The sequence below is a fragment of the Scomber japonicus genome, chromosome 11 (genome assembly GCF_027409825.1).
Source record: "Scomber japonicus isolate fScoJap1 chromosome 11, fScoJap1.pri, whole genome shotgun sequence".
NCBI lineage: Eukaryota > Metazoa > Chordata > Actinopteri > Scombriformes > Scombridae > Scomber > Scomber japonicus.
In genome coordinates, this window is record NC_070588.1 from 1,738,068 (window position 1) to 1,757,138 (window position 19,071).

The 19,071-nt window shown below is 36.5% G+C and overlaps 1 protein-coding gene across 2 annotated transcripts in view; it reads right to left on the reverse strand.

The window, feature by feature from the left end:
• Positions 1-4,264: 4,264 nt before the first annotated feature.
• Positions 4,265-19,071, reverse strand: part of pde9aa (phosphodiesterase 9aa) — a 40,690-nt gene continuing 25,883 nt past the window's right edge. For both annotated transcript variants that reach the window (XM_053328882.1, XM_053328883.1), the window contains 11 exons: positions 18,938-18,998; positions 15,823-15,897; positions 14,312-14,398; positions 14,097-14,201; positions 13,333-13,415; positions 7,248-7,404; positions 6,472-6,585; positions 5,572-5,676; positions 5,138-5,266; positions 4,413-4,508; positions 4,265-4,330 (listed from right to left, as the gene is read on the reverse strand). In XM_053328882.1, the coding sequence (XP_053184857.1) occupies positions 4,280-4,330; positions 4,413-4,508; positions 5,138-5,266; positions 5,572-5,676; positions 6,472-6,585; positions 7,248-7,404; positions 13,333-13,415; positions 14,097-14,201; positions 14,312-14,398; positions 15,823-15,897; positions 18,938-18,998 (1,063 nt within the window). In that variant the 3' untranslated portion in view covers positions 4,265-4,279. The remainder of the gene's footprint in view (positions 4,331-4,412; positions 4,509-5,137; positions 5,267-5,571; positions 5,677-6,471; positions 6,586-7,247; positions 7,405-13,332; positions 13,416-14,096; positions 14,202-14,311; positions 14,399-15,822; positions 15,898-18,937; positions 18,999-19,071) is intronic.

Here is a 19,071-nt window from a genome sequence, read left to right on the forward strand (position 1 = left end):
TGTTAATTTAGATTTGAGCGTGATTGTATTAGTTCAGTTTGTTATTTCTCATTATTTTTTAATTAAAGTAAAAAATATTCAGTATATAATTAAACTAATTAGATACAGTCCTTTATAAATTACTTCAATATGAGCTCCATTTAACTCACTACAACAGTACAATCCTGCTTTTATATTATATATTATATGTCTCATAATATATTATGAGTACAACAGTCACATGGAACACTTTTCTGCATCGAGTACTAACTTGAAAGGCTTGAAAAGAAGTTTTGAAAACAGAAAAGTCATTAAAGTCTGTAAAGTAAGAATAAATATGTGTTCTGAGTTTGACATACCACAGAAAAGTGTGTTGTTAACCACCCTGCCAAATTTGAATGATTAAAAAAAATCACCAAATATATGAAATTAGGCTTCAAAGTTGTGTAAAAATCAGCCTCTTTCTCTGCTCCCAAACACTGAAGCCCCGCCCCCTACCAAGTGTCACCTGTCAATCAAAGTCACCACCTCTACCAGAAACATGGACGCTACGTCTGAGAGCTTTCTGCTGCTAAATCAGCTAATGGCCCTTTTCCACTGCAGAATCGGTACGGTACGCTTTAGCGCGGCACGACTCTACCCACTTTTAGAACCGGCCCTGTTCCTTTTTCACTGCCAAGAGGTACTAGTCGGACTACTTGGAATGGGAGGAGTTCTCGCTGTGTTTGTGTTTGTGCTTTAACGCGGGTGATTATTTAAAGACCCCGAGCTTCGTCGCATGTATGACGACATCTCCTTCGACCAATCAGTGGACAGCGCCGTTCACGTGACAATTTAGTATCAGTTCGGCTCGGTTAGTACCACCTCTGAAACAGGTACGAACAATGGTAACGGTTCCCAGGTCCGGCCCCCAGTGGAAAAGGGCACAAAGCGGGTAGAGTCGTACCGTACCGTACCGTTACTAAATCGTGCAGTGGAAAAGGGCCAAAAGAAACTTCTAAAGTTGGGTGAAATCTTTGAGTATTTGTGTATGTGAAATGTGAAATGTGAAATGTGCCATCCAGAATGAATAGATTTGTAATGTCATGTTTTTCATGAACAGAATTGTTGGATATAAGGTTCAGACTGGAGCCACACAAACTACCAGGATGCAGAATTGCCTGAACTTAATACTTGTTTATTATTATTCTCAATGCTTGGGTTGAGAGGTGGCGTCACCCAGCCGTGGTTCTATAGGAATAAAAGAAAGAAAGGGAAGAAAGTAACTCATGCCTGCTACATACGACTAAAATACCATTAAATTAGAATAAACTCCATCTTATAAATTCATGATAGATAAACAGATCAAACCAAACGATCAGGTCTGGGTATGTCAATGATTTCCCGATCCGATTCTCGATTCGATTCAATATTTCATGTTCCCAGAGTTTCTGTTTTGTAAGTCAGATTATATTTTATATTAATATAATATGATATATACAGATATTTTTAACACGCAATCATGTGTGGACACCAAATTGTTAAAGAGTTAAATGATGAGTCTGATCCAACACTGGGATCTAGCATGATAGCATCAGTGTGTATTTACCCTTAAGACCAGTGGCATTTTAAATCATGATGTCATCGTGTAACCAATGATTTTCAAAAAATGCACATAAATATAAGACCAGCGCCAGCCAGCTCGGGGCCCAAGGCAATTGCTTGGTTTGCCTGTCCTGTTGCGACGGGCCTGCTCCTACCTCAGGCTGTCATTGTAGAGGCCCGAGCCCCCCCCCCCCTCCATTTTTGGTGCGCCCCTTAATTATAGCTTTGCGAGACAAAATTCACTTTGACGAGAAATATCGTCGACTTTTCGTCTCGCGAGATCTCGTCACACCCCTAGTGTTTATTAATATTAAAAAGAAGGAGTTAAGGTGTTACAATAATAATAATGATAATTAAAAGTCCAGACATGATTTTGTTATTAAAGTAGTCATTTTTATTTATTTATATTTTGTAGTAAAGAACAAAAACTCACTACAAATCTGTACAATCTGTAAAAAAACACCCCAACACATCTCAAATAAAAAACGATGTAATATCTATCTGTATCTAAATATTGTTCACTGGAGTCTGTGCTGTACAAACGTTCCCTGAAAGAAAGACTTTGGATTGTCCGTCTGCTGCGAGACTCCGGCCGTCGTCTGTCCGTCACTTTTTCAAACATTTTTCTTCCACCTCAGACCGAAAACGATGGCGGACGTTTCCAGCTGATCTCCTGAAGCTCATCGAGGCGAGCGGAGGACGAACTGTACGTCACGCTGCTTCACTCTGCTGCTGAAACACACACGAGACAGATTCACATGGTGGTCACTGAGGTTTGTTAGTGTCCGTGTGGTTTAGTCACATTTAAAAAATGAAGTCATTATTAGTATAAGTCCACTTAAATACAGGTCAGGGGTGTCAAACATGCGGCCCGTGGGCCAGAACCGGCCCGCCAGGGGGTCCAATCCGGCCCACTTTCCTTCCTGTCCTATTTCCTTATTTCCTCTTTATTTCCTTCCTTCCTTCCTTCCTTCCTTCCTGTCTTTTTTCCTTATTTCCTGTCTTTATTTCCTTCCTTCCTTCCTTCCTGTCTTTTTTCCTTATTTCCTGTCTTTATTTCCTTCCTTCCTTCCTTCCTGTCTTTTTTCCTTATTTCCTGTCTTTATTTCCTTCCTTCCTTCCTTCCTTCCTGTCTTTATTTCCTTCCTTCCTTCCGTCCTTCCTTCCTTCCGTCCGTCCTTCCTTCCTGTCTTTTTTCCTTATTTCCTGTCTTTATTTCCTTCCTTCCTTCCTTCCTTCCTGTCTTTTTTCCTTATTTCCTGTCTTTATTTCCTTCCTTCCTTCCTTCCTGTCTTTTTTCCTTATTTCCTGTCTTTATTTCCTTCCTTCCTTCCTTCCTTCCTGTCTTTATTTCCTTCCTTCCTTCCGTCCTTCCTTCCTTCCGTCCGTCCTTCCTTCCTTCCTTCCTGTCTTTATTTCCTTCCTTCCTTCCGTCCTTCCTTCCTTCCTTCCTTCCTTCCTTCCTTCCTGTCTTTATTTCCTTCCTTCCTTCCTTCCTGTCTTTTTTCCTTATTTCCTGTCTTTATTTCCTTCCTTCCTTCCTTCCTTCCTGTCTTTATTTCCTTCCTTCCTTCCGTCCTTCCTTCCTTCCTTCCTTCCTGTCTTTATTTCCGTCCTTCCTTCCTTCCTTCCTTCCTTCCTTCACTCTGCTGCTGAAACACACACGAGACAGCTTCACATGGATGATGGTCACTGAGGTTTGTTAGTGTCCGTGTGGTTTAGTCACATTTAAAGAGTTAAACCCCAACCCTAACCCTACGGGAAACATTTCTATGGAAGTTAATCTGGGCCATCTGCTTTTGAATTTGAATTTTTAGCACTGATTTTTTTTTTTCATTGAAATCAGACTTTGAATTTTAAAATCCGTTTAATTTCAAGAACTGATTTTTTTTTTCCTCTGAATTTTTTTCTAATATTTGAAAAAATTCAGTGTAAAAAAATTCAGAGTCAAAAATTCATTCTTTTGAATTTGAATTTTTAGCACTGATTTTTTTTGCATCGAATTTCAAACACTGAATTTTTTTTTTTCATTGAAATCAGACTTTGAATTTTAAAAGCTGTTGAATTTCAAGAACTGAATTTTTTTTTCCTCTGAATTTTTTCTAATATTTACAAAAAATTAACAGGAAAAAAATTCAGAGTCAATATCCGGGTAACTAGACAGAAGCAATCGATCCCTGAATCAAATCGTTCACCATCCAGCCAATCAAGTTACGCTCCGTTTGTCCTGTGACCCCCGACACAGGAAGGCGGTGAAGATATGCGGTTAAGCCCACTCAGCTACGTCTCAGCTACGTCAGCTACGTCTCAGCTACGTCAGCTACGTCAGCTACGTCTCAGCTACGTCTCAGCTACGTCAGCTACGGGCAGAAACAACGACGGCGCTTCGCTGAGTTTTACCATTTTATTTCTCTTGGCAAATAAAATGGTAAATACTCTGTGAACCATTTGATTCAGGGATTGATTGCTTCTGTCTAGTTACCCGGATGTTGACTCTGAATTTGAGACACTGAATTTCAAACACTGAATTTTTTTTGCATCACATTTCAAACACTGAATTTTTTTTTCATTGAAATCAGACTTTGAATTTTAAAAGCTGTTGAATTTCAAGAACTGAATTTTTTCTAATGTTTAAAAAAATTCAGTGTAAAAAAATTCAAAGCTTTTTAAAAAAAAAGAAAACAAAAATAATAATTCCTACCTTTTCGAAAAAGTTTTACTTCTTCTTGCTTCCCATAGTCAGGTTCTCACTTTTCTTTTTCTGCACCTGAAGGGAACACGGCTCGGTCACAATCTGCACCGGCGACAAATTAAAATTCATCCACACACACTCGCAGGAATCCACCGACCTCGTTCATGGCGTCATCGATCTGTTTGAGCTCCTCGTATCGGTCCCTGGACTCTCTGAGCGGCTGAACCATCGCCTCCTCGATCTGTGGGAACAGCTGACACACACACACACACACACACACACACACACACACACACACACACACACACACACACACACACACACACACAGTATTAATACTCTGTGTTTATATTATAACTGTCACTAAGGTTCTAGTGAACTGTGGTATACTGAATACTTAATACTGAATACTCAATAAATGTTTCCTGGTCTCCATGGTAACCAGATGAAATGTAATATTTAGAACAATAGTATTCCATTAGCTTTATTTAATATAAAAGTTATAATGTAAGATCATGCCACACTAGTTGATATGGTGTTAGGTAGGAAGGAAGGAAGGAAGGAAGGAAGGAAGGAAGGAAGGAAGGAAGGTGTTTTATTGACTATTTACTGTTTTTAAGCAACGTTCAATTATTTGGTACAAAGTTTTTATGGTTACACCACTTAGACATTTTTACCATAATCCTCTAATATATTCTCTCTAAATGGATTAAAAGCAGAAATTTGATGCTGGGTCCACAAAAAAAGAATGTGTGAAGTTATTCATACGTTTATTTTCACATTTTAACCCTTTAAATTTAAACTAAACCTCATGGACACTAACAAAGAGTGTGTGCACCTTCATCACGGTCTCAAACACATCATCGTCTTCCTCATATTCACCTTCATCACGGTCTCAAACATCGGGATGAGGACGAACTTGATGAAGCCGATCTGAGCCGTCGGCTTGGTGACCTTTTCTCTGTCCATGAACGGAGCCACAGGAAGTCCCTCAGTCTTCTCCCTGTCGCTCTGAGCAACACACACACACACACACACACACACACATACACATACACACACACACACACACACACACACACACACACACACACACATATAAACACACACACACACACACACATATACACACACACACACACATATATACACACATACACACACACACACACACACACACACATACACACACACATATACACAGAATGTATTTTAGTAGTGTCTCACTAGCTACAGTATATGGATGTTAGTATTATATTAGTATTAAATATGGATGTTAGTATTATATTAGTATTAAATATGGATGTCAGTCTCACCTGCATGAAGTACTCCTCCAGCAGACAGTCGACCCACGGCTCAGCCACCTCCATGGGACGAACCTCGTTAGAGATGTCACAGCACTTAATCAGCACCATCTTCAACTGCACAGGGTCAGAGGTCAAAGGTCATCATCAATGCTGCCCTTCATTTAAACACACTTTCATATATCAGTGTCACATTACTGTTTATTATAGTAATGTTACTGTACATTATTGTGATATTATATATATCATATTATATTAGGGCTGTCAGCGTTAACTCGTTAATCTCGATCAGATTAATGCAATCCATAACACGTTCATTTTTTTAAATCTCATTTTAATGTGTCAAGCCTTTTTGTCCCTTCTCCTCCCCCGTAGACGGCTCCTCTAGCTGTAGCGCTATGCTTTGAAGTGGCCTCCTGCAGTAAACCTACCGCGCTGATGGAAAGTAAGAGAGCTACTGGACTTTTGAACGGCTTGTTTAACTTTAAAACACTTCCAGACGCTTCAGTTGACAAGTCAAAAGTAAAATGCAACCTGTGTCAAACGGAGTTTAACTACCACCGGAGTACGTGGAGTTTGAGTTAGCACCTCCACGCTAAACACCCAGGTGCAGCCAAGCCAGCCTCAGCTCCACCAAAGGACCATTTTGGAGTGTGGGAGTCGCAGCAGAGCCGTGATTGATTCCCAGTTAAGACACTCTGGTAAGAAATGCTTTACATTATGGGCTTAAAACTGCCTTCAAATGGAAAATAACAGGATTTTAAACATGCAATTCAAAACGCCATTAATTGTGATTAACTATGGAAACTCTGCGATTAATCTCGATTAAACAATTAATCGTTTGACAGCCCTAATTACTGTACATTATTGTGATATTATATATATTATATTATATTATATATAAATGCTTACACAGGTGACGTGCTCCTCGTCCGTGTAGTGAAAATTGTCGACTTTCTGCTTGAAGGAATCGAGGATTTCTCCGTGTCGTGCCATGTCTGTGGCGAGGATGAGTGTGATGGTTCCCTGAGAACCAATCAAACATCAGTAAACACCTGCTGATTATTTTAGTCATTCATTGTTTAGTATGGTTTAATATCAGACACTTATAGACCGTTTCATGTTCAGCTTTTGTTGAAATGGATTTTTAAAGGTGTTTAAAAACTGTTGTTGTCATTATTGATTCATGTGCCAAACATCAGTTAATCCTTGGGTACATAAAACTTATAATATATAATATTAACCCTCCTGTTGTCCTCAAGTCAAGGAAGGAAGGAAGGGAGGAAGAAGGAAGGAAAGGAGGGAGGAGGGAAGGAAGGAAGGAAGGAAAGGAGGGAGGAAGGAAGGGAGGAAGGAAGGGAGGGAGGAAAGAAGGAAGGCGGGAGGGAGGGAGGGAGGAAAGGAAAGAAAGAAGGACAGAGGAAAGAAGGAAAGGAGGAAAGGAAAGAAGGAGGTAAAGGAAGGAAGAAAGGGTTATGGAGGAAGGAAAGAAGGAAGGACAGACTGAAGGAAGGAAGGGAGGAAAGAGAGAGGAAGGAAAGAAAGAGAGAAGGAGGGAGGGAGGACAGACGGAACAGTCAAAACAGACAGGGTCAATTTGACCCGGGAGGACGACAGGAAGGTAATTAAAAGTATATTTCACTACTAAACATCACTGAGCACTGACTGATGAACACAAAGAGGCCAACCTGTCGTATCTGTTTGAAGGCTTCGGGGTCAAAGTGTGAGAAGATGTTGCAGTCGGGCTGAGAGAAGATCTGGAAGGCCACAGCACAGTGGTGATTCTCCAGAGGGGAGATGTCATTATAACGAACCGCCAACTCCGTCCTGGCATTAATCTGATACCTGCAACACACCGACCAGGAGCGAGGGAAGGATCATTAATCTCCCCTCAAGTCAAGAGCCCCGGCGTCACTCTGGACAGCACCCTCTCATTTGCACCTCACATTAAAAGCATCACCCGGACTGCCTTCTTGCACCTCAAAACATCTCCAGACTCCACCCATCACTGTCCCAATCCAGCACCCAAATCCTGGTTCATTCATTTGTCACTTCCCACATTCCCTCCTCCAGGACTACAGCCCCTCCTCCGTGACTACAGCCCCTCCTCCGGTACTACAGCCCCTCCTCAATAACTACAGCCCCTCCTCCATGACTACAGCCCCTCCTCCAGGACTACAGCCCCTCCTCAATAACTACAGCCCCTCCTCCGTGACTACAGCCCCTCCTCAATAACTACAGCCCCTCTTCAATAACTACAGCCCCTCCTCCGTGACTACAGGCGCTCCTCCATGACTACAGCCCCTCCTCCAGGGCTACAGCCCCTCCTCCGTGACTACAGCCCCTCCTCAATAACTACAGCCCCTCCTCCGTGACTACAGCTCCTCCTCCGTGGCTACAGCCCCTCCTCCGTGACTACAGCCCCTCATCAATAACTACAGCCCCTCCTCAATAACTACAGCCCCTCCTCCGTGACTACAGCCCCTCCTTCATGACTACAGCTCCTCCTCCGTGACTACAGGCGCTCCTCCATGACTACAGCCCCTCCTCAATAACTACAGCCCCTCCTCCGTGACTACAGCCCCTCCTCCATGACTACAGCCCCTCCTCCGTGACTACAGCCCTCCTCAATAACTACAGCCCCTCCTCCATGACTACAGCCCCTCCTCCATGACTACAGCCCTCCTCAATAACTACAGCCCCTCCTCAATAACTACAGCCCCTCCTCCGTGACTACAGCCCTCCTCAATAACTACAGCCCCTCCTCCATGACTACAGCCCCTCCTCCGTGACTACAGCCCCTCCTCCGTGACTACAGCCCCTCCTCAATAACTACAGCCCCTCCTCCGTGACTACAGCCCCTCCTCAATAACTACAGCCCCTCCTCAATAACTACAGCCCCTCCTCCGTGACTACAGCCCCTCCTCCAGGGCTACAGATAGTAATATTATTGTATATTATTGTAATATTACTGTATACTATTGTATATTATTGTAATATTACTGTATATTATTGTAATATTACTGTGTATTTAGTGCCACGGGTTCTCACTCCATTCCAGTAAAGCTGGAAAGGAGAGCCTCGGGGCACTCCTTTAATCTTCTCCATACTTATTATTATTTTTCAACTTCTTCTGCCGTTTTTCGGAGAAGCAGTAAAAAATGACCTCAATTTTTATTTTTAACTCGAGCTCACGGCCAAACCGTAAAAAGGAGACAAATAATTTTTGGTCAAAATGTAGACATAGGTGTTGGGATTCATAAAATGTGTCTTTGACAGGCGGGGTCTGCACAAAATTTAAACCGGAGGGCCGAGACCGGCACCAATACCTGTCTCACTCCTCATTGACCCTAATGTAATCTTCTTTTTTTTCAAAAGAATCTCACTCTGTGTTCACACTGAGCTTACTCGCTCATTTTAAGGAATCTGAATAAAATAAACACTGTCAGAATCTGCCGGCTTCTGTGTCTCTCACGGTGTTTTCGGTTTTTGAACAGGAGTTACGGTTTTCTCACAGTTTGCAATTGTTCGGGACCTTGTCAGAAGCCAAATTCTTCAGAATTTTGAGAATTTTTTCCAAGCACATTCTCAAATCACCGTAGCAACCGTAGGGCCTTAGCTGCCCTTAGCAACCGCAGGGCCTTAGCTGCCCTTAGCAACCGCAGGGCCTTAGCTGCCCTTAGCAACCGTAGGGCCTTAGCAACCTGTCGCTGGGCAGAAACTGAGCTACTTTTATGTGATTGGCTAATTCCTGTCTGTCTGTTTTGCCAGTTAACTGAGCTAATTCATTTGAATGGATTAATTCATGTTTACTGAGGACACAATAAATAGTCTTATTGTTTTGTATTGTAGTTATATGATTTGTGGTGTATAAAAAGATTCAACATTTATCAATAGAAGATGAACAAAATGTACATAATATAATTTCATACAACCAAGTAACTTAAAATAAAAAGTATAATAAAATCTACTCTCTAAATGATTTGAAGATGTACTTTATAATTTCATAACAGTGATGTTCCTGTCTGTGGAAAAAATTAAGTAGACTTTAATTCATAAGATTAAATAAATATTATTTATGCTTAAATATGATAATAACATTCACTTCATATTTTCAGGGATGTTAAGTTGAGAATAAAGTACATTCATAAGGAAAAAATTAATTTGCAGTAGCCCCGTGGCACTCAAAATTTTCCTGGAATTTTCTAGTATTGTATATTATTGTAATATTACTGTATATTACTGTATATTACTGTATATTATTGTAATATTACTGTATATTATTGTATATTACTGTATATTATTGTAATATTACTGTAATATTACTGTATATTATTGTAATATTACTGTATATTATTGTAATATTACTGTATATTACTGTATATTATTGTAATATTACTGTATATTACTGTATATTATTATAATATTACTGTATATTATTGTAATATTACTGTACATTACTGTATATTATTGTAATATTACTGTATATTACTGTATATTATTGTAATATTACTGTATATATTGTAATATTACTGTATATTACTGTATATTATTGTAATATTACTGTAATATTACTGTATATTATTGTATATTATTGTAATATTACTGTACATTACTGTATATTATTGTAATATTACTGTATATTACTGTATATTATTGTAATATTACTGTATATATTGTATATTATTGTAATATTACTGTATATATTGTATATTATTGTAATATTACTGTATATTATTGTAATATTACTGTATATTACTGTATATTATTGTAATATTACTGTAATATTACTGTATATTATTGTATATTATTGTAATATTACTGTACATTACTGTATATTATTGTAATATTACTGTATATTACTGTATATTATTGTAATATTACTGTATATTATTGTATATTATTGTAATATTACTGTATATTACTGTATATTATTATAATATTACTGTATATTATTGTAATATTACTGTACATTACTGTATATTATTGTAATATTACTGTATATTACTGTATATTATTGTAATATTACTGTAATATTACAGTAATATTACTGTATATTATTGTAATATTACTGTATATTATTGTATATTATTGTAATATTACTGTATATTACTGTAATATTACTGTATATTACTGTATATTATTGTAATATTACTGTAATATTACTGTATATTATTGTATATTATTGTACATTACTGTATATTATTGTAATATTACTGTATATTACTGTATATTATTGTAATATTACTGTATATTATTGTAATATTACCGTATATTATTGTAATATTACTGTATATTACTGTATATTACTGTATATTATTGTATATTACTGTAATATTACTGTATATTACTGTAATATTACTGTAATATTACTGTATATTATTGTAATATTACTGTACATTACTGTATATTACTGTATATTATTGTATATTACTGTAATATTACTGTATATTATTGTATATTATTGTAATATTACTGTACATTACTGTATATTACTGTATATTATTGTATATTATTGTAATATTACTGTATATTACTGTATATTATTATAATATTATTGTATATTATTGTAATATTACTGTACATTACTGTATATTATTGTAATATTACTGTATATTACTGTATATTATTGTAATATTACTGTATATCACTGTATATTATTGTATATTATTGTAATATTACTGTAATATTACTGTATATTATTGTATATTATTGTAATATTACTGTATATTACTGTATATTATTGTATATTATTGTAATATTACTGTATATTACTGTATATTATTGTATTATTACTGTATATTATTGTATTATTACTGTATATTACTGTATATTATTGTTATATTACTGTATATTATTGTAATATTACTGTATATTATTGTAATATTACTGTATATATTGTAATATTACTGTATATTATTGTAGATTATTATATTATTACTGTATATTACTGTATATTATTATAATATTACTGTATATTATTGTAATATTACTGTATATTATTGTAATATTACTGTATATTATTGTATATTATTGTTATATTACTGTATATTATTGTAATATAACTGTATATTATTGTAATATAACTGCATATTATTGTAATATTACTGTATATATTGTATATTATTGTAATATTACTGTATATTATTGTATATTATTGTTATATTACTGTATATTATTGTATAATTACTGTATATTATTGTATATTATTGTTATATTACTTTATATTATTGTATATTATTGTAATATTACTGTATATTATTGTATATTATTGTTATATTACTGTATGTTATTGTATATTATTGTAATATAACTGCATATTATTGTAATATTACTGTATGTTATTGTATATTATTGTAATATAACTGCATATTATTGTATTTTATTGTAATATTACTGTATATTATTGTATTATTACTGTATATTATTCTAATATTATTGAATATTATTGTAATATTACTGTATATTACTGTAATATTACTGTATATATTGTATATTATTGTAATATTACTGTATATTACTGTATATTATTGTAATATTACTGTATATTATTGTAATATTACTGTATATTATTGTATATTATTGTATATTACTGTATAGTATTGTAATATTACTGTATATTACTGTATATTATTGTATATTATTGTAATATTATTGTATATTACTGTATATTATTGTAATATTACTGTATATTATTGTAATATTACTGTATATTATTGTAATATTACTGTATATTACTGTATATTACTGTATATTATTGTAATATTACTGTATATTATTGTAATATTATTGTATATTACTGTATATTATTGTAATATTACTGTATATTATTGTAATATTACTGTACATTACTGTATATTACTGTATATTATTGTAATATTATGTATATTACTGTATATTACTGTATATTATTGTAATATTACTGTATATTATTGTAATATTATTGTATATTACTGTATATTATTGTAATATTACTGTATATTATTGTAATATTACTGTATATTACTGTATATTACTGTATATTATTGTAATATTATGTATATTACTGTATATTATTGTATATTATTGTAATACTACTGTATATTACTGTATATTACTGTATATTATTGTAATATTACTGTAATATTATTGTAATATTATTGTAATATTACTGTATATTACTGTATATTACTGTATATTATTGACCAGCAGCTACCGGGTCCAAAGTGACATCTGCAGGTATGTTTAACTGCTGTAACCTGCTAACTGATGTTAGTGGTGCACTTTATGCTGGTGAATATTGTTTGGTGTTTAACAAGCTGCAAGATAAGACGTGTGTTCATGTTTGTAAGTTAGATAAGAAGGAGACTTTAGTAGGAAAGCTAATGTTGTTCAGAGTCTGTGGCTGTAGTGTGTCAGGATGCAATCAGGCTCAGTGTGACCGTCACATGCAACCTTATCAATGAAAGAAAACACTTGATTTGCTGTATTAAAACCAGAGGGTGCCATAATGACATCAAAGAACTTAAAATGTACATTTCTAACTGTTAGCTTCAGATTTGTCCTCACAGGAGAACACGGGACAAGTGATTAACAGAGCAGAAATGTTGCTTTAGTACACAGAAAATGTTAATAAAGAGTTTTAAAATCAATACAGAAACTAATGTAAGGGGAAGGAAGAGAAGAAGACAATAAATTAATAATAAATTAGCTGATTAATTTCTTAGATTTGTGTGTGTGTGTGTGTGTGTGTGTGTGTGTGTGTGTGTGTGTGTGTGTGTGTGTGTGTCTTACGTGTTGTTGAATCCAGGGTGATCCAGATCGTGACACACAGCAGCCGTCATGAGAATCAAAACGTCCACCTGAGTGAACTTTTCCTAGAAGACAAACACACATTAACATCAGTTATTACATCAGCTCAGCTCTCTGAGTTATTATTACTAAAAGGTCATTTCTATATGTGTGTTAATGTGAGTGTGAGCTCATCTTCCAGCCTCAAATAGACACACAGCATATGTGTGTGAATCTTATGAGTGTGTGTGACCTCGTTAGCGCATCACTAGTGCAGATGCTTCATAATCAGTCGTTAGGCCGGTGATAATTAAACCTTCAGCCAATAGTCCACACTGATGACAGGGAGAAGCTCCTCTTTCTCTTTTTTTCCTTTTCATTCCACTTTCATCTCCTTCATCACACCCCCATCCCCTTCGTCATCCTCTTGCCCCCCACCCCAATTTTCCAGACCCACTGACATCTCACTGACTGACCGCATGCTTCATCCATCTTTTTTAAATACAGTGTATTAATTAAGGGAAATATCTGGCTCTTAAGCTGCTAAATGCTCCACTTTGTTCAGCAGCTAACCTACAGCTAACTGTGTCTGTTTACCATTTGAAAGAAAACTTTCATTATATATATATATATACATATATATATATACACACACACACACCTGACTGCTTAATTAATAGTTTTAATGGAAAAACTATGAACTGTCCTTTAAGTAAGTTGCATCTGAAGTCTGCAGCTCTACTAATAAGACAAATCATGACGCTTACCTGTAAGCTGCAGAGGCAGATCATGCTGTACATCATCTGGGTGACACAGAAACAGTGGCGGAAGTTGTGGAAAGGATTATTCTTGTAGTTGTCATGAATACACAGCTGCACAGAGAGGAAGACAGGAGGATTAAGGAATGTGAATACTTAAAGAAAAAGTGAAAGCTTTTGCTCTGGTTTTGGAAGGACTCAGTTAGCGGCCATGTAGATCTCACCAGCCATCTCTTGAGTGTGATGGGGTTAATGTTGAAGTCTTTGACCAAACCCAGGTCATGGTACATGTGCTCCAGACAGGTCAGCATCTAGAAGAACGAAGGAGCTCATCAGTCAGTATATAAAGAGATGGAGGTGGCTGCTTTCTCACAAACCTGAACTGTAGCATCCAATAAGTATCTGTGAAATTAACCATTTTTCAGTTTTTGTCATCATGAACTGGTTTTGATTATGAGCTGTTCCTGCCTTTCCTGAGAATCCGTGCAAACAAAACTATAAACATGAATTGACAGTAAATGTGTCGCTCAATGAAGCGTCTCCACAATCTTAAAGATGTTTTCTATTCGGCAAATAGAAAACGTGGTGATAATATCTTCAATTTTCAATGTTTTTTTGGAATGAAAATGGATATGGAATATCAAAAAGAGAGAGAGACACCCAATATTGAGAGTTATCTCAAGAAACTTAAGTTCTGATTAATATGTGTTAATATGAACAAGCTCTAAAGAGCCCTTTGAATCTGACAGAAAACAGATGTCTATTTGACCTAATTAACACTTTGAACTAACTTCATCCTGAGCTCGGGAGCACCAAATCCTGTTGAATTTATGGCAGATATTATGATATAATATGTTTCACTTGTAAATTCATCCTTTCATAATTATAAATAAAATAACTTAAAACACATGAATATGTTTAAATGGCTTTGATTAAATGGTATAGCTCATGTTAAAATGAACATGTAGCACAGAATTAACAAACACACCAAAAAAACATGAAAGATGTTAGTGATGCTAACTGACTGTTAGTGATGCTAACTGACTGTTAGTGATGCTAACTGACTGTTAGTGATGCTAACTGACTGTTAGTGATGCTAACTGATTGTTAGTGATGCTAACTGACTGTTAGTGATGTAAATGACTGTTAGTGATGCTAACTGACTGTTAGTGATGCTAACTGACTGTTAGTGATGCTAACTGACTGTTAGTGGTGCTAGCTGACTTCTAGCAGTAGTTAGCTTATAACACTAGCTGTAGTTTACGTTTATGTATAGTCCTTTTTTCACAGTAATTCTTTTTATCTTTAAAAATGAATTTGGGGGCATTTTTGTCTTTATCAGACAGTAGATAGCACACAGCAGACATCATGACATATCGGAGTAGGAAAAGCACAGGTTGTAATAATGAATGGGCTTCAGTTATTAGACCTGGTGTTGCACTGGGACACTTGAATTAAACATTCATTCATTAATGTTAGTGTGTTTCCTATGCTTTTCTTTTCAAATCAAAATGTCTGGAAAAGCAATGAAAAAGGGCTTCCATCTGTTTCTCCAAGACTTTTAACAATTACAAGAACAATTGGGAAGTCATTAATGGCACAATCAGTGATTGATAATATTTTACTCCATCAACATCATCATCATCATCAAATGACTAACCATTAATAATTATCAGTTATTGACCGTTCTGTGATAAGAAGGTAATTAGTGGATTAATAGAGGCATGAATCTCACCTCGTTGGGCTCCCACTGCCAAGCATCGAACGTAGGCAATCTAAGAGCTTCTACTGTCTCCCTAGACAGGTGGTACTGCTCACACACACACACACACACACACACACACACACACACACACACACACACACACACACACACACACACACACACACACACACACACACACACAGCAGCAGCAGCAGCAGAACAGATGGGGGGAGATGGCAGGGTTGGGTTGGGAGGGGAGAGGAAAGGAAAGGAGAGGAGAGACAGGAATTGTAGGTGAGACAGGTTCAGCTGGTCAGTCTTACCTCGTTAGCCTCCCACAGCCAGACGTCAAAGGCAGGTTTTTTGAGGGCGTCTATGGTCTGTTGTGACAGCATGTACAGGCAACAGACCTCCCAGTTAACCCTGTCTGTCGCTGCCTGGCTCTACCTCTACACACCTCTTCTAACTCTACTAACATCTATACACCTCTACACACCTCTATATACCTCTATACACCTCTACACACCTCTACTAAATCTACTAACCTCTATACACCTCTATACACCTCTACACACCTCTATATACCTCTATACACCTCTATATACCTCTACACACCTCTATATACCTCTATACACCTCTATATACCTCTACACACCTCTATATACCTCTACACACCTCTATATACCTCTACACACCTCTACTAACTCTACTAACCTCTATATACCTCTACACACCTCTATATACCTCTACACACCTCTACTAACTCTACTAACCTCTATATACCTCTACACACCTCTATATACCTCTACACACCTCTATATACCTCTACACACCTCTACTAACTCTACTAACCTCTATATACCTCTACTAACCTCTATATACCTCTACACACCTCTATATACCTCTACACACCTCTACTAACTCTACTAACCTCTATATACCTCTACTAACCTCTATATACCTCTACACACCTCTACTAACTCTTCTAACCTCTACACACCTCTACTAACCTCTATATACCTCTACTAACCTCTATATACCTCTACACACCTCTATATACCTCTACACACCTCTACTAACTCTACTAACCTCTATATACCTCTACTAACCTCTATATACCTCTACACACCTCTACTAACTCTTCTAACCTCTACACACCTCTACACACCTCTATATACCTCTACACACCTCTACTAACTCTTCTAACCTCTACACACCTCTACTAACCTCTATATACCTATACACACCTCTTCTAACTCTACACACCTCTACTAACTTCTATATACCTCTACACACGTCTACATACCTCTACACACCTCTGCACACACCTTCTGTAACCTTAAAACTAAATGCTAGACTGTTTATCTTCATGTACTGAGGGAGGACCAAGGTGTCAACAGGTGAATGTGTCTGTTACATATAAAACGTGCGTGCAAATGGTTATTGCTTCATCAGCATGTTGTCTTTGAGTTTGATGAATGGGAATCTGTTCTCAGAAATCAATCAGTGCAGTGCAGTAGGTCACCATGACATAACCTCTGCTGTGAAACACTCAATTACACTTAAAGACGCTCAAAAGAGACAGAACACAGAAACACAGTACGCAGGAATACCCAATCAGAGTTAATGACTGACCCCACCATACTGTATATTCTTTTAGTGATGTGATGTTTATTCAGTGATGTTAGTCTGCTAAAACACTCTCGGCAGAGGTGTTCACAAGTCATTTTTTGCAAGTCCAAGTCAAGTCTCAAGTCTTTGAGCGAGAGTCCAAGTCAAGTTTCAAGTCTGAGCGAGAGTCCAAGTCAAGTTTCAAGTCTTTGAGGGTCAAGTCCAAGTCAAGTCTCAAGTCTTTGAGCGAGAGTCCAAGTCAAGTTTCAAGTCTTTGAGCGAGAGTCCAAGTCAAGTTTCAAGTCTTTGAGCAAGAGTCCGAGTCAAGTCTCAAGTCTTTGAGCAAGAGTCCGAGTCAAGTTTCAAGTCTTTGAGGGTCAAGTCCAAGTCAAGTCTCAAGTCTTTGAGCGAGAGTCCAAGTCAAGTTTCAAGTCTTTGAGCGAGAGTCCGAGTCAAGTTTCAAGTCTTTGAGCGAGAGTCCGAGTCAAGTTTCAAGTCTTTGAGCGAGAGTCCGAGTCAAGTCTCAAGTCTTTGAGCGAGAGTCCAAGTCAAGTTTCAAGTCTTTGAGGGTCAAGTCCAAGTCAAGTTTCAAGTCTCTGGCAAACACTAAATCAAATTCAAATTCTATAAGCTCTGTAAAATCCTCTATATAAGACAGTATTGATGATTGTTTCACTAGAATCTACAGCAATGTGATGTGGAAAAAATACAAAGGATTGTTTCAATTTCATAATTTTTCTTTAACAAGAGTTTTTTTAACAATGCTGTAAAATACAATAAAAGAAATATATCGCACCAACAATGTATTTTGATAACAGGCACGCAGCACCAAATGTACCGATCCAAGGGACTCCTGTTGGGCTTCTTTCACTCGCCATTGTCTTGAAATCAGAGAGTTTCTAATACAGTATACAGTAGTAGACGGGCTCAGTCACAGCCAGAGATCACTTCCCAAACAGAGAAGACCAATGACAGATAATAAATAATGAGAATATAAATGATAACATGAAAATAATGGTCATTTGAGTCGAGTCTGAAGTCTTCTGAGTTCGAGTCCGAGTCACCAGCTCTGACTCTCGGTGTGAAATATTTAAATCTCCTCCAAAATAATTTAAAAAAAAGTTAAATTAAAAACAATATAATGTATTTAAAAAATGTACAAATATTATAATAATTAGTCAGAAAATATATAAATAATTTATTAGTCAAAAATTCGAAATATTTGCTGGTTACAACTTTTCAAATGTGAGGATTTGAAGACTAGACACTGATAGGTTCTGACAATTAATGTGATCAGGAAGTGATTGATTATTCCTGTTTGCTGGTTTATACCCTTGCGAAAGTGTGACATCATATCAAGTGTTGTAAAATTAAACAGAATTTTGATAGTTTTTATTCTGTTTAAGGATTTTAACTTTTATCCTTCACCCAGCAGTTGATGAATTTGAGCAAGTCTCCAGGAATTGAATGTAAGTCTAAGTAACGTCCACAGAAGTGACCTAGGACAACATGTGTGTGTAGATTAAATCCTTACCTTTGGGTAGGACATAACGTCTCTGCAAGGAGTCAGCTTCTTATGGTCTTCCAGGAAGTTACTGCACAACAAGAACATAATACAAACATAACATAAAGCAGGCGGGTCAAACTCATCTTCATCCAAGGGCCACA